Source organism: Hypanus sabinus, chromosome 6 (assembly GCF_030144855.1).
Source record: "Hypanus sabinus isolate sHypSab1 chromosome 6, sHypSab1.hap1, whole genome shotgun sequence".
NCBI lineage: Eukaryota > Metazoa > Chordata > Chondrichthyes > Myliobatiformes > Dasyatidae > Hypanus > Hypanus sabinus.
This window is the reverse complement of record NC_082711.1, coordinates 166,773,168-166,790,312: the sequence shown is the minus strand read 5'-3', so window position 1 is coordinate 166,790,312 and position 17,145 is coordinate 166,773,168. Positions and strand designations below refer to the sequence as shown.

The window sequence follows — 17,145 nt, the reverse complement described above, 5'->3', positions numbered from 1 at the left end:
CAGACATCCTGCGTCAACTGTCTTTTACTGCCTTCCCGGCCCTCAGGATAACAAGAATAAAATCCGTAACGGGCAACCTCTCAACACGGTAAAGGAGCTGTTGCTCAAGCCTCTGTGCTGTCGCGGAGTGATTCTTGACCTGTGAATTTTTTTTAAAAGTAAAATGTTTAAAAATAAATAAATAAACTATAGGCGTGATTGGAAATAAGTGATAAGTATCATACGTTCACTCTTATATGGTGCTTTAATCGTTATTTGATCTTTAACTTTTGCACTTTTTTCTGCGCAGGTGCTTTGCGGTTGGGAAGGGGTAGAGAGGTGTCGCCATGGTAACGCGTCACTGGAGTGGAGGTGCAGTTTGTGCATTGGGATGGAGGGAGAGAGGATGTTTTTACCACAGAGGAAGATAAAATTATTAACTAAACCGCAAATGAAATAGTAATGAACAGCCTGTCATCGATTCCATTGCTCTGCATTTAAGAACAGAGCAAACTAGATTATATTGCATGAAATATAGAAGTCGGAAGATCGAAATCCCGGAAAAAGAAAGTTTTAACGAAAGTTGGTAGTCAATTACTGTTAGACTTAAAGAAAGGCTGCGAGCTGGTGATGGAAGGCAATACCCCGGACAGTGGGCACAAGGCAAAGTCGGCCACGAAGTTCACCGGTGATTCGGCGGTAAAGAAGAAAATCAAGAAAAAGGGAGTGAAAGAGAAAAAGAATTCCCGCAAAACAAGGAGAAACTCTTCAAGTACGCCATTAACCTCAGCCGAAACAGTAATGGGTAGGATAAATAACCATTGAATAGGGATATCAATTCCCCTTTCCCCCAACACTCACATTCCACTCGTTCCAACCGTAGTTAAGGTAATCTGCTATTGAAACTATTTGTTACTATAGAAGTATATATTCGAATATATAATATACTCTTGTAAGTGGTTTCCAATAATGTTTTACTTTCTCTAAGCTTATGGTCTAAACCTCCTACTATACTTGTACCAAATCTCATTACACCGTGTTTGTTTATTCATTGAGATACGGCATGGAATAGGCTTTTCCGGCCCTTCAGGCTGCACTGCACAGCAACCCACCAACTTAACCCTGGCCTAATCACGGGTCAATTTACAACCAACCAACCGGTTGGTTGGACTGTGGGAGGAAACCAGAGCACCCACATGATCATGGGGAAAACGTACAAACTCCAGCCAGCGTTGGAAATTTAATTCCTGTCATCTTTCTGTAAAACATCATGCTAACCCCTACTCTACAATGCCACTCTTTACCATGTTGGTGGCCTTTCATTCACTGTGAGATAAACATTGCCTTGATGATAAATTTGAAACCTTAGTCTTCAAATGCACCCCTGATCTCACTCCTGTCTGTAAATACCAACAACCCTTTAAATTCCTTCATTAACACCAGCCAAGGCTGTCGAGTTAATTGTCTCTGCCTCTGCCTTTTTTTCTGTCTATAAGTTGGTACCATCTTGTCATTTGCCCAATATAACATGATATCAGTTTTGGTTCAGTATTACTCCGGTGGTGACCAGAAACATTCAACTTTCTGAATGCCAAAGGCTGGCTGGCTGGCTATCTTTCTAAATTGGCAGGGACCTTTTTTACATCTGTGGTAATATTGAGGGAAAATAAATACAAGGGCATCATTTTCATACATACAGACAGATTGATGCCGAGGGAAACAGGGTTTCGCTACAGCCACGCCAACCAAGAATAGTGAAGAAATATAGCAATATAAAACCATAAATAATTAAATAATAATAAGTTAATCATTCCTGGAAGTAAGTCCAGGACCAGCCTATTGGCTCAGGGTGTCTGACACTCCGATGGAGGAGTTGTAAAATTTGATGGCCACAGGCAAGAATCACTTCCTATGACACTCAGTGTTACATCTCGGTGGAATGAGTCTCTGGCTGAATGTACTCCTGTGCCTAACTAGTACATTATGGAGTGGATGGGAGTCATTGTCCAAAATGGCATACAACTTGGACAGCGTCCTCTTTTCAGACACCACCATCAGAGAGTCCAGTTCCACCCCCACAACATCACTGGCCTTACGAATGAGTTTGTTGATTCTGTTGGTGTCTGCTACCCTCAGCCTGCTGCCCCAGCACACAGCAGCAAACATGATAGCACTGGCCACCACAACTTCATAGAACATCCTCAGCATCATCCAGCAGATGTTAAAGGATCTCAGTCTCCTCAGGAAATAGAGATGGCTCTGACCCTTCTTGTAGACAGCCTCAGTGTTCTTTGACCAGTCCAGTTTATTGTCAATTCGTATCCCCAGGTACTTGTAATCCTCCACCATGTCCACACTGACCCTTTGGATGGAAACAGGAGTCACCGGTGCCTTGGCCCTCTTCAGGTCCACCACCAGCTCCTTAGTCTTTTTCACATTAAGCTGCAGATGATTCTGCTCACAACATGTGACAAAGTTTCCCACCGTAGCCCTGTACTCAGCCTCATCTCCCTTGCTGATACATCCAACTATGGCAGAGTCATCATAAAACTGAAGATGGCAAGTCCGAGGTGTAGATGGTGAATAGAAAGGGAGACAGGACAGTCCCCTGTGGAGACCAGTGCTGCTGACCGCTCTGTCTGACACACAGTGTTGCAAGCGCACGTACTGTGGTCTGCCAGTCAGGTAATCAATAATCCATGACACCAGGGAAACATCCACCTGCATCACTGTCAGCTGTCAAGACGTGTGGTTGGCACAGGAGCCCTTTAACTCCTCACCCATCCTGCTGTGCACAAGCTGTTCAGCAGTTTTTGCCTCAGGGCTTCCCTTGCACAATTGCCCATGTTCCCTGCCCTTGTACTGCCCCAAGCTGTACAACTATCCACATTCCTGGGTGGAGAATCTGTGGAATTCATTGCCAACTATGGCTGTAGAGGCTGAGTCATTGGGTACATTTAAGTGAAGGGTTGTTAATCTTTTGATTAGTAAGTGTGTCAAAGATCACAAGGAAGAAGGCAGGAAAATGGGTTTGAGAGGGATAATGAAACAGCGATGATCAAATGGTGATCCAGACTCAATGGGCCAAATGGCCTAATTATGTTCATTGGTCTGATGGTCCATGGTTACTTCCCTGTCCCAGGCACTGGCCTCATTTTTCCAACACAAGCTTGAACCACACACCTTGTTCTGGTTCCAGCAGCCAACTGCCAAAGCACTTCAGTCATTTGTCTGCCCATCTTAACAGCCCACAGCTCCATCTCACATTTGCCCACATTCTCACCCTGTTTGTGGAAGATCCAGACCAGAGCTGTAATGGGTTAGGACCTAAACTTCAAACTGGGATATTCTGTTCCAGTCAAAAGTTTACAGACTTTGTCATATTTTTAACCACTTGTTGCAACTGTGAACAAAGTCATCAGCGAGACACACAAGATGGTGGATATAGAAGTGTTTATTCAGCAAAAACAAGCAACAGGCACCATAATCGAGACACTCTTTGAAGAGGTATGCCTGACCCAAAATTACATGACATTTTTATATGCTAAAGATCAAAGGTAACAGCAAGACAATTCTATAGTTACAATGTATTTACAATGCTTCCTTTGAATTACATATAAGTTTTAAACACCTTTTTCACTCATGGTTCAGACATGGTTTTCTCTCTCTCTCTCACTCCCTCTTGCTTCTTCTTCTTCTCTCCCCCCCCCCCCCCGCCTTCTCCAGATTCATGCATATGCCAACCTCAAGTGAATGTGTGTTTCCAGGTTTGCAAATCAATTCCGATCTGCAGCTCCAGGAAAACTATTGTTCAAAGCTGAATTTTAAATTCAATCTACAATCCATTTGAAAATTAGTTGCTGTTGAAATTAATATTTGCTATATACACCAACTCTAGAATATGCCCTAAACACATGAGTGAAAATTTCTGAATTGTTGTGTCAAATTTCCAAAAATATAGAACATAGAAATCTACAGCACATTACAGGCCCTTTGGTCCACAATGTTGTACCGACCATGTAACCTACTCCAGAAACTGCCCAGAATTTCCCTAGCGCATAACCCTCTATTTTTCTAAGCTCCATGTACCTATCTAAGAGGCTCTTAAAAGACCCTAGTGTATCCAAGTTTCATAATCAAATACTATGTTATAGAAACCATTAGAGTACCAAACCGGAATTACAACTGTCTTTGAAACAGGAAGCTACAGACACCTGTAACAAAACCAGAACCTCGGCTAAGAGCAGACAAAATGACACTTCATAAGAGTCGTCAAAGAAAGGGGGGAGGGGCGGATGTGTGAGAGATACATACAGTATTTCAAAGAAAATATCAACAAAGTACTGGCAGCAGCTTTGGAATGATCATTTGGATGATGTAACAAATTATCTCAGGCATCTGTTAGAAAGAATTACCAACAAAATTAAAAAGATAAAGAAAAGGCAGTCCCAATGAAGAGGCTTGGCTCAAGATGTCAGCTGTTCATTCCTCTCCATAGATGCAGCCTCACCAGCTGAGTTCCTCCAGCATTTTGTGCTTGTTGCTTTGGATTTCCAGCATCTGCAGATCTCTTGTGTTTAAAGAAAAAGCGTGTGGGCATAAATAGGAAGTGGTTGGCTTAACCAAAAGCAAGGAAATTGGAGATAGCAAATATGGAAATGTTTGGTAATAGAAAAGTAAACCAGTTTAAAAAAGTGGATAATCCAACACAAAAATCATGGGATAGGTTGTCAAAGAGGACCCAGCTTACATCACATCATCAATGTCAATAAAGAGCCACTTTCTCTTGGATACCAACTGGTTGCTTCCAGTTTTGGCCTATGACTTAGATTTTGCTGCTATTTCTCTGACATAGAAATACTTCCTCTTAGTGACTGACAAATAGAAACAGCCACCAATATGGCTTTCCATGCCTCTAGTACTTCTGTAGAATGGCATAGTGCAGAAGGAACCTATTGAGTCCACCACACCTGTCCCAATCTTTTGAAATAAAGTTTAACTCTTGTTCTGTTATTTTCTTTTACTCATGTTCCTGAAAAAATTTGTTTTTTTTTACTATCAATTATTTATCCAATCCCATCTGAATATTAATGTTGATTCTTTCCAACACTTGAGTAAGGGTTCAAAGGTTCATTTATTGTCAAAGTATACAACTCTGAAATTCTTCTTCTCTGGGTAAGCCATGAAACCAAAAGAAAGGCAGCACGATCATCAACCCCCAAAATAGCCCCCTCCCACACAAAAAAATTAAACAAAATCAGAACAGGCACATCAACCCCCAAATTCCACCCACCTTCCTGCACAAAAAAATGAACAAAAACAGAACAGGAACATCAACCCCCAAATCCCCACCACCATCACCCCTGCACAAAAAAGAGAGAAAGATTGGGAGAGAAAAACCACAAAATACAAAGAACTATTAAGACCCCCCCAAAAAAAACTCTACAGTCCCAGTCCACATCCAAAATGCAGAAAACCTGGGCAACATTCTCTGGGCACAACAACAGGCTGTCCCCTCGCGGCTAGCGTAGCAGAGTGATCCTCGGTGATCAAAAGGCAGGTAGCCTTCGCTGACCTTCCACATTCATCTCAATGTTTCAATCTCCCACATCGCTTTAATTGGCACACAATGGAAGCTTTAATTGACGAAATGGATTGTCAAACATCGGCTCACACCCCATCCCACAGCCTGCCCACCATGACTTTCCGGCACACTGCCTCTGTCTCCCGGAGTCCTGTCAGAGACTGCAGAGCACTGCAACACCCAAACGATCTCCAAACTTCTGCATTCGCCTCGACATTTCAATCTCCCTCACCGGTTAATCAGCGAACAATGGAAGCTTTAATCAGTGAAATGGTTGATTACTTTGTTGAAGATTGGCTGCGTCCTGCAGCTATCCTGTTGCCTGCCCGCCTTGAAGTTGGCGCACGCTGCCCCTGCCTCCCAGAATTCTCTTGGAGACTGCAGAGTGCTGAAACACCCAAACAATCTTCAAACAGCAAATCAGAGGCTCCAACAGTTCCAGAATCACATCCAAGATTAAAAACAAACGTAAGAGTCATAAAGGAAGTGATATATATGGTTTCGTGATCTACCCAGAAGATGTCGACTGAAGGAGCATTGTACACAGGCACCATCTTGACCAGAAATCCTCAGCACATGTTGTATTAAAAAAGCATTTATTGTGTTATCCCTGATTCACTTGCCAATCATATTACATCTGTGATATCTGACTTTCCTTTCTACAGCTGCATATTCCATCTAGACCTTTCTCAAGTTCAAGCAGCTCTGGTAAATCCCCTTTCTCTGTTCAGAAGCAGGGGTCCCCAACCCCTCAGTTAATGGTAGGGATAATATGAAAACAGTTTGGGAATCCTGGTTCAGAGGAAATAAGCTGAGTTTCTCCAGTCTACTATCTTCCCACAGCTTTCACATTCCCCTGACCTATGGCAACATTTTGCAGCTATTCGGCATAATCTTGACCACAACAGAGCTCAGCCAACTTTGACGATGTTGGACAACCAATGAGATACTGAGGGGTTTTGATAGGGTGGATGTGGAAAAGACTTTTCATCTTCTGGGAGATTATAGAACTGGAGAGGGGGAGTGGTCAAACTCACCTTTGTTTAGGATAGAGAGTGTGATTTTTTTTCTCTCTTGGAGGGCCATGAGTCTAATTCAAAGGATTTTGGAAGCAAAGCCTTTGAGTCTTTTTATGGCAGGGGTAGACAGGAACACGGGGTTCAGGTTATCAGGTATGCTAATCTTCTTGAAAAGCATAGTATACCTGTAGGACTGAAGAGTCAACATTTGCTTCTAATTTGTACGTTCATTTATACATATTTGACACATTTCATGTCACATTCTATAAAGCTAAACTACTTAAACTTTGCCAAGCAAATGAAATCTTAAAACAAAGTCTTGACAGTCCAGATATATTATTCTAGTGATAACTTACTTGCCTCAGGCTCTGTACAGGGTTCTACACAAAAGGATGATGACAAGGTATGTACATATGAAGTTTAAGACTGTTTTAGCAAGATTTTTGTTCACTGTTGTTTGCACTGCAGGGGACTTTGGGGTTCTTATGTTTTTTCTGCCATGTATTTTTTGAGGGTTTTCTTCTGTTTGGAGGATGTCTGCGGAGAGTAAGAATTTCAGGTTGTGTATTCTCTGATATTAAATGGAACCATTGACAGCCCCCCTCCCAATCCCTGAAGAGTTCATCCATTTTAGAGCAAAGGTTCCTCACCCAAATTGTGCTTACACTAATGATAGGAGCAGCACCACTCTTACAAGAAGGGAATATTGCAATTCAGCCAAATGCATTGTGTCCACAACTTCCAGTAGATGGCACTCTGATATTAGAAATTGTAACAGAGCAGCCCTGATTACTGGAATAGTATTTACTATTCCTGGGTATCTGCAGATATTTGCAAGATGTATCTGATATCGCAGATAAAAATCTTTAATGCATGACAGTGCCCAAGTTTAATGCAACCTAGGATTATACCCAGCCATCCATAAGAAGAGTATTTACCATCCACAAACATCTTAAGAAATTCAGAAGAATGATAGGTAGGAATTAAACCAGGTTGGTTGTTTACTTCTTCCATAAGGAGGTAGATGCAAAGACTTTGCATGAACTTGAGTCATCAAGGAAATAATAGAAGGTAAAATGACATGTACACACAAAATCAGTCTCATATTGGTAATTACTTTAACATTGTCATATGTACTGAGACACAGTGATAAAACTATACCATCTACACCAGGGGTTCCGCTTGCTTAATGGTATTGGTCCATGGCATAGAATAGGTGTTGATTCTACACAAACGTATCAAACATAAATACACCGAGGTACTACAAAAAGAAAAGCAGTAGAAGAATGCAGAATATGGTGGTGCAGTTACAAAGGAAATGCGATGCAGGTGGACAAATAAGCTGCCAAGGACCATGACCAGGTAGATTGAAATATCAAGAGTTCATTCTTGTTGTGCCTGAAATCTATTCAGGAGTCTTATAATAGCAGGATATTTGTCTTTGAGCCTGGTGGTGTGTGTGTTTCAAGCTTTTGTTTGCTGATTTTGATAATTACAATATTGTAAACAATTGTACAATAGTGTATGCAAATTCATCCAGCTACTCTGTGTGCCCATTTCCTGATTTTATTTATTTTACATTGGTCCTCAGAGTAGAACCCAATTCTTAATTTTAAAATATCAGCGAATAAAATTCACCTATGACAATTTATCAAGATCCAATCTTTAAAAAGTGCAGAGGTTATAATAGCCTTATTCTTTTGATGTTAGTCTTCACCTTAAATTATGTTAGTGTTTCCTTATCACTATGTACTGAGCTTGCTTCCGGCAATTTATCTGATAAATCAAACTCCTCAAGTGCTGTTTCTTTTCAATCGATATCCCAGAAAGACAACGTCCATCATTAAGCCTTCCTATCATGCAGGTTATGCTTTCTCCTTATTACTGCAATCAGAGGAGGTACAGGAGGCCAAAGACACACAGTCAATGTTTTAGGAACAGCTTCTTCCCTTCCACCATCATATTCCTGAACAGACTATGAACCAACCCATGAAGATTACCTTACTATTTTTGCTCTCTTTTTGCAGTACTTATTTTTTTATATTTTTATTGTAATTTATGGTATGTTTATGTATTACACTTTCCTGCTGCCACAAAACAACAAATTTCACTAAATATGTCAGTGATATTAAACCTGATTCTGATTCAGTGCATCCAGCTAACACTTCTTGTCTCTCTAGCTCATAAACATGGGAAAAGCAGCAAACCCCATGCATCTACGGCACCTCCAAGCATTGAAACATCATCCAGTAAAGGGGATAAAAAGTCATGTCCAGACCCCATGGAAAACTGTGTTAAATCTAATGAAGGTAACAAAGATCACACTGATGTATCCTCCATCGACCAACTTGCTACCTCTGTAAATGAGTCTCTGCGGTGGGATGGAGTTCTTGATGACCCTGTGGCAGAAGAGGAGAGGATCAAGCTTTACAAACTAAATCGGCAGTTGAGGTACCTGGCAGCCCAGAACAGCATGCGCAGGGAGATCCAGTTGTGCCGAAAGAACCTTTCTGAAACTCGGAGTCCTAAGGAGAATCCATACGTCACCACCAGTAAAATCTACCAGCAACTAGCCTCAAAAGATCACGCAAACTCTTATTTTATGGGGTAAAGTGCCTTAAGTACAAAATGTATTTAAGTGTATGCAGTCAAAGGAACTAATCCTCCAACCACAGACATTCTCTCATAGTTGGAAAGCTACACACATTCATGTAAACTGGGTTTAAAATCACCTTGATGTTTGATGGTGTCTGCAAGTGCCCGAGAAATATCCTAAATAGAATCAACCAAAATTGAAGTTGGTGGGGTAACATCTTGTTTTACATTTCATTTTCAGGTTCAGAAACTGGCATGCACCTTAAGATTGAAACAATCAAGATAGGGTTAGATTATTACAGCGCTTAAGAATTTTTTTAATTAAGGAAAATTACTCAGTCTGAGTTTCTATTTTTGGAAAAAATAAGATCCCTGCTTCTAAAAGGTCCTTCCTAGTTTCATTACAATTATTATGAGCACAAATGGTAAAATAATTGGTGCAGTCTAATGGCTCTCTTCTCCCTCTTGTAAATTCAGACCAAATCAAACTTGAGCTGTTTGAACAGATGTCTGTAATTGATAACCCACTTTTTTGTGTCTTAGTCTTGTTCTTTAGTGAGAGATGTTATGAAATGGTGATAATCTGATTTTAAGGTGGAGTAAAGCCCCCATCTTCTCATGTTCACCCAGTAAAGTTAAGGATCCTTTCACTGGCAGGCACAGTATCAACTAATTTGAACGTGTGGGTCGTAAGATCATCAATCAAAGATTTCTGCATCCCACGTCTATGCTCTTGCAAGAGTCCCAAGGTTTAGTGACTTGTAAGAGGCTAGGCCAGTTCTGCAGTTTCTCTCAAATAAGGTGATCAAACTGTTGATTAAGTAGTCCTCCATTCAGGTGAGAAATCATGTAATAAAACCATTTCTGGCTGCTCCGCCACCCCACCCTGAGGCTATGAGTGGCCTATGTCCAGCATGTGCAGTACTTTGAATTGGACCCGCCTTCTAAATGGCTCATCCAGTTCTTTCTAATAATGCAGGTTAACTAAATTTACACCAAGACATTTCAACAAACCAACTTAAGTTGAAAGGTGAGATGCTACTGGGTACTAAGATAACTTGTATAGATTTTGAAAAGTCATTTAAAATTTTAATAAGGTAGTGATTTCTTTATTTACTATATGTGTGTATTTCAAAATTATAAATCCAAAACCAATGTAAGTGTATTGCATGCACAAAAATACCTCACCCAGGTTATTTTTACAAGTTGCCAACAACTTCTGATATGTATAACTATTAGCAAAACCCAAGTCCCTGAAGACCAAAATCTGCAAAAGACAGAATGTGTGATATATTCAGCAGGCCAGGCTGTGTTTGGAGAATCAGAATGTTTCAGACCAATAATCATTCTTGTGGAATGGAGGGAAGATTCTAATGAAAGATAATGGATATGAAAGATCAACTCTTCCTTACTTTACAACTTCTGACTGGGACTACTGTATTTTTTTTATTTCTAAATTAATATTTGTCTGGCTGATGTAGTTCATCAAGCACTTAATTTGTGATAACTGAACTATGTAACCACAGATCAAGCATTATAGCAATGCCATGGTTTCTAAAGATTACACACAAAGATAAAACAAACATGCTATTAACAAAGGAATATATATTGGCAATGGCCCAATCAGCACCTTCTTGGACAAGGCAGCACATTTTATTTGCATTCCAACCTCCATTTTAAACATTCACATCCTCCTTAACCAGCACATCATTCTGCAGTGGATTTCCTCAACAAGATGCTCTGTCACAACTCGCCAAGGTTCTTTCAAAAGCATCTCACAAGCTCCTGGCCTAATATATTCTGAGGGTGGTATGGTAGCGTAGTGGTTAGCATGATGTTTTACAGCATAGGCAACCTGTGTTCAATTTCCACTGCTGCCTGTAAGGAGTTTGTACATTCTCCCTGTGACTGTGTGGGTTTCCTCCAAGTGCTCTAATTTCCTCCCACAGACAAAGACGTACCAGGTGGTGATGCACCATCAATAACTCACACTGAGACGTAAGGTGAGATATCGGCTTTTATTGACTGGAAGAAGGAACCAGGAGTGAGTGTCCATCATACTATGATCTGGAGACTGAGGCCGAGCGTCAGGCCTCAGGTCGCCTTTATACAGGGGCCTGTAGGAGGAGCCACAGGAGCAGTCAGCAGGGGGCGTGTCCAGACAGGCACATAGTTCACCACAGGTGGTAGGTTAATTGGTCTTTGTAAATTGTCCCATGATTAGGCTTGATTAAATAGGGGGATTGCTGGGTGGCGTGGCTCAAAGGCAGGAAGGGCTTATTCCACAATAAATAAGTAAAATAATTTCTTGGTAGGAAAATGTTTGCAGGCTTGAGCACAGCCACCACCCAAGAAATTCCTTCTAATAGGCACACCATGCCAATTTGCAAGCATAATCCCTGTCCTTCACCGTCATTGGGTCAAAAACCTGCAGCTACCTACCCATCAGCACAGTAAGGATACCTTCTCCACATAGACTGTAACATTGCATTCCAAATCAGCAACAACTCAAGGCAATTAGGGTTGAACAGTAAAGTTCTGCCTTGACAGTAATGACACAATCATGAATGAATTTCTGTATTTAAATAACCCGATTGTGCAATCATCTGAAGTTGTTTCCAATCACTCTGCTGTTCCTGGTGAATAATAAATCATCAGCTCCTAGAGCTAGTCAGACTGGATCAGCAAGCACCTGTATTCAAATTAGACATCTCAGTGGCTGCTATTTAATACAGCTGTTACAGCTTTTCCACTACTGACAAATTGCCTAGGGCTATTTATGCATTCTCATTAATAGCTAAAGTGATTGTTGGAAACCTAGAATCAGGTTGCCTCACCATTTACTCTTTTCATAAAATGAATAGTGTACATTTTACACATGTACATTTGTGTTAAAACATCTTAGTATCCAATTTAACTTCTTGCTAGAACCAAAACTATGACCAAATTTTTTTAAAAGTTGAAGAAAGGAAAGATTAACTGAGGACACTGGATATGATAATGCAGGAGTTACCAACCTAGGGTCCATTGACCCCTTGGTTAATGGTAGGGATCCATGGCATAAAAAGGTTGGGAACATCTGCTCTAATGAATGTCTTTTAGACCTCAAATACACTATTACCTATAGTTAATCTCTGTGGATTGGAAAAATAAACTAGAATTCTAAAGTTCAAATTGGCCAATGGGAAATCCAGGTGTAATTCTCATGCATCATTGCTCTAGTTTTAAATTAGCTTTTTTTGGCTTTACTTTCTGTATAAGCTAATTTCCAAAACAACCTTCCAGTGTGAGTGGGGAGGTAAAGTAATCTTGAAATAAAAATATTTCCATATTCAGGTTTTATAGATGGAGTAACAAAAAGGATTTGAAATCAATACCTTGTCCAGAACCTGTGAGAAGTCTGTGATTTTGAATTGAGCGTTGGCTCTTCCAGTGCTTCCCCCCAGGATCAGTTTCTAGTTACATAGATGCACAGGAGTCAGTTTCTCCAGAAAATTTATTGATTCTAAATCTATTAGCAACATGGAAACAAAATTTTAAAAACAGCATTAAACTTTAAGCGCTTCCAAAGCCCTGCAGACTATCTCAGTGGAAACTCGAGCTGAAAGTGTCCAGGGCCAGATCTGAACAATATTTTGCAAGCTAAGTCAAAATGCGTTTGAAATTCTTCCCTCGTTTCCTTTTGTTTGGCCAACACAAGCAAATTACAGAACAAAACACATCACCTTGTAGAAAGTGCAGTCCCTTAAATTACATATTTTTGAATGTTCATTTTGTAGGCTTTTTTAAAAAATCAAAAAGCATATAAATTCATAAATCACTGTTTTAGTATAAAAATCCGTACTATTGATAATGATCGCAAATGCCACCAGAAATCAGAGCACAACACCTGTAATAGCACAACACCCAACAATTGAATACCTAGCAAGGATCAATCTTGTGTAAAACAAAATAAAATGTAGTTACTAGAAATGTGAAGTAAAAACAGAAAAAGCTGCAAACACCCAGTTCGAAAAAGAAACCAAGCTAATGCTTCAGGCTGAAGGCTTCTCAACCCCAAATCATTACATTTTATTTGTTCAAAGGACAAGGGAGGGACTAGGAATGGTAGAAAAATTTGCCATGGATGCTTGCACTGGAGGGAGCTATAAAAGACAGCCACATTGCTGTTCATGAAGTCACAAAGGCAGTAGATTGTGCAAGGATGTTCTTGGGATGTTGATAGTGGGTTCTTGGTTGCCAGAGATATTTAATTGAAGCTTTTATCTACTGTGACGAGGTTGGAACAATTGTCTTAGGATCATGCTTCTGGAATCAGACAAGTTAATACAAATCACTAAGCCACTGTCCTGGGCAGAATTATTGATCAGTTTCAGGAGCACCAACTTGGAGATTGATTGGTCACCCACAAAACTGGAAACATCTACTCTGTAGTAAACTATTCAAGTTGATGAAAACTACCTGCTTCTGCACAGGAGAACAAAGATGGCGGAAGTCATTCCTTAAAATTTTGATTAAAGATGGCCCTTATATTTTTGAACCCTTCTATTAGTGTTTTCTAGACTTTAGTTCATAGAAAGAGAAAAAAATGTTTGCTTCAGCTTCATAATGGCTTGTATAATATTCCTCAATGATTCAGTGCTTACATTATCCTGCTGAATGCAGAGCTTCAAGCTGAGAAAATATTGATTGAATAAATTTATTTTTCACCCAAAAATTATGGCTTTTTTTTTGCTGCTAAATGTACTTGCGGTAAATTAATCTGGCTGAGTGGAAGGTTTTGCATGGTGTTGTAACTGTACACCAAGGCACAAAATTAGCAGCCTAGTTTACTACAAGGACTCCTGGGATGATGTGCAGAATGAAAATGTTGCACCAGGGCTAGTTCAAGAAGAAGGTGCGAGGGGTCTTGAAAACCATAGAAAAGAGAATTACATGCAACCAAAGTAATAAATGTTCCAATCCTCCGACTGTATCCATTTCCTGTTTTTTTAAAAAATTTCTTGCTCAGTTCCATTAGTCAGCAATGTTTACTTGCTAGCCCTTTCATCTTAAAATTTAGCTCCACTCAGCTAGAAAAGTTCAACCTGTCAGTTGCAGAATCAATATCAAAAACAAAGGAGCTGGTTGTGGATACAGGAGGAACAGAGACATTCTCACCCCTATTGACGTCAAAGGATCTGGGGTTGAGAGGGTGAACAGCTTTAAGTTCCTTGGTACACACATCATCGAGGACCTCACTTGGTCTGTACATACTGTCTCTGTGGTGAAAAAAGCTCTTTCACCTCAGACGGTTGAAGTAGTTCAGCATGAGTCCCCAGATCCTAAGGATTTCTGCAGGGGTACAATTGAGAGCATTCTGACTGGCTGCATCACTGCCTGGTATGGGAACTGGACTCTGGACTCTGCAGAGAGTGGTGCCGACAGCCTAGTGTATCTGTGGATGTGAACTTCCCACTATTTATGGCATTTATAGAGACAGGTGTGTAAAAAGGGCCCAAAGGATCATTGGGGACCTGAGTCACCCCAACCACAAATTGTTCCTGCTGCTACCATCTGGGAAACGGTACCACAGCATAAAAGTCAGGACCAACAGGCCCCGGGACAGCTTCTTCCAGCAGGCCATCTGCTGATTAATTCACACTGATACAATTGCATTTCTAAGCTATATTGACTGCTCTGGTGTATACCTTACTGTACATACCATTTATTACAAATTACAAGAACTTGCACATTGCGACAGAGACATAATATAAAAATTTTTACTCCTCATGTACGTGAAGGATGTAAGAAGTCGTCAATTCATTATCACCCCAATACTCAGTCATCAAGGTCCATTGTTTCTGTATAGTGTGAATCGGTCTGGAACTGTTTAAATAAAATCCCCTACTAACCCGTCTTATGGTGTATCATGACTCCCTGACAACCAAGGCCACTATATTTAGGAAAAATTAAAATCTCTTTCCATATCTCAGGATTCGCAAAGGCAGATGTGATTTTTTTTCAAATGTACCACCACCACTGCACCAGCAGCTTTTGGCCTCTGGGAAAGAAGAGCATTTGAAGCTCAAAACCAACACTTTGTTCATGATCCATCTTCAAAGACAGGGACTACATAGACTGAGCAAGCAGCACAGGGTTGTGTGTGTGTGGGGGGGGGGGGGGAGGAGGGGCTGTGAAAACATGATCCAAACCCCTCTGCTTAACAGGTGGTACAGGAACCTGAAGAACAACAACACACATACACAAAATGATTCAGGAACAGCTTCTTCTCCTCTGAATGGACATTGAATCCACGAACACCACATCATTACTTATTTTTGCACTTAGTTAATTTAACTACAGGTGTTCCCCCCCCCACCACCACCTTTACAAAGGTAGAGCATTCCTATGAAACCTTTCTTAAGCCAAAATGGCGTAAAGCGAAGAACCATTAATTTATATGGGAAAAATTTTCATAAAAGCGAAAATCCTCTTTGTAATGTGAAAACAGGTTACTAATGTAGGTCTTTTGTAAAAGCAAACATACGTAAAGCAGGGGACACCTGCATTTAATGTGCAGAGGGAACAATGTCCATATGTCCAATTAACCTACCAACCTGTATAATTTTGGAAAGTGGGAGGGATCTAGTACACCCAGAGGAAACCTATACAGTCACAGGAAATGTACAAACTCCTTAGAGACGGTGGTGGGTTGCTAGTGCTGTAATAATGTTAAACTTACCAAGATTCAAGTTTATTATCACATATACATCAAAACTTGGTGAAAGGTGTTATTTGCATTCACACCCATTGAGTTAGTAACTATTATACTATTAGCTGTGAAAGACAGAACATTTCATTTGCACTCCTGACACCATACTCCCAAAGCAACCCACCCACTCAGGTTTTTTTCGTGACAAAAGTACCAGAAATGCTTCAGAAGATATGCTCAAAGACTCCTATGGGGAAGTAATGCAATGTTTTCAAATCCACAGAATCCCTGGCCCATGACTGATTTTTTTAAAAAGTGAAGCATACTGAAAGCACAAGAACAGTCTTTACTAACGTAATGGAAACCCAGTGGAAAGAAAGGTGCACTACATCGTAGCTACCAGGAAGAGTCGGAGTCATTTAGCCCCTGTTAAGACCAGTCATAATGCACCCATTTATTCCAATGTATTCCCATCAACTCTCCAGATTCTCCCACTCAGCTACATAGTAGGACCAATTCAGTGACCAATGGGCTCACGTGTGTTTGGGACCCGGAAAGTAACTGGACAAAGCCCACACAACTCCACATAGACAGCACTCGAGGTCCGGATTGAGCCCAGGTTGCTGGAGCTGAAAGGCAGTATCACCGTTAGCTGTGCCACCTCCCCATAGTGGCATCCATCAGTAAGGACCCCCAACACATGCCCTCTAGTCATTGCCGACATCAATCAGGAGATATAGGAGCCTGAAGGCATATGCTGAACATTTCAGGAACAGCTTCTTCCCCTCTGAATAGACAATGAACCATGAACATTAACCCCAGTTCTCCTTCCCCCTCTGTTTGCACTACTTATTTAATTTTCTGTTTTTTTAAATATATACTTTTAATTGTAATTTATAGCTTTTAATTATTATGTACTGCTGCTACAAAACCACAAATTTCACAACATATGCCAGTGATATTAAACCTGATTCTGTTCACAGTACCCATTTGGCCCATCAAGTACTAAACCAAATGTGGCAGAGTCCCAAGAACATGTGGGATTTTCAACAGCCTCCTCAGAATAAAAAGTGAGTCTATTTATCATGCTGCATAGGGACTACTAAAGCTGTACAAGATTCAGCAAGCCCTGCCACCACAAACAGCCATCCAGAGAACTTAGGCAGCTTTTGCAGCCTGTATCAGTGGGTATAAATCAAGATATACCATTGTGCTGCAGGCTCAAATTCTAATTCAGCACCCATTTCAGTAAAGTGGGTGGAAATTCAATGCCT

At 40.6% G+C, this 17,145-nt stretch overlaps 1 protein-coding gene across 1 annotated transcript; it reads left to right on the top strand.

The window, feature by feature from the left end:
* On the top strand, positions 1-15,314 carry liat1 (ligand of ATE1). Its single transcript, XM_059973429.1, has 3 exons — positions 1-88; positions 290-784; positions 8,763-15,314. Exons 2-3 carry the CDS (start codon positions 610-612, stop codon positions 9,191-9,193), a joined length of 606 nt encoding a protein of 201 aa, XP_059829412.1. The 5' UTR covers positions 1-88; positions 290-609; the 3' UTR covers positions 9,194-15,314.
* Positions 15,315-17,145: the final 1,831 nt, after the last annotated feature.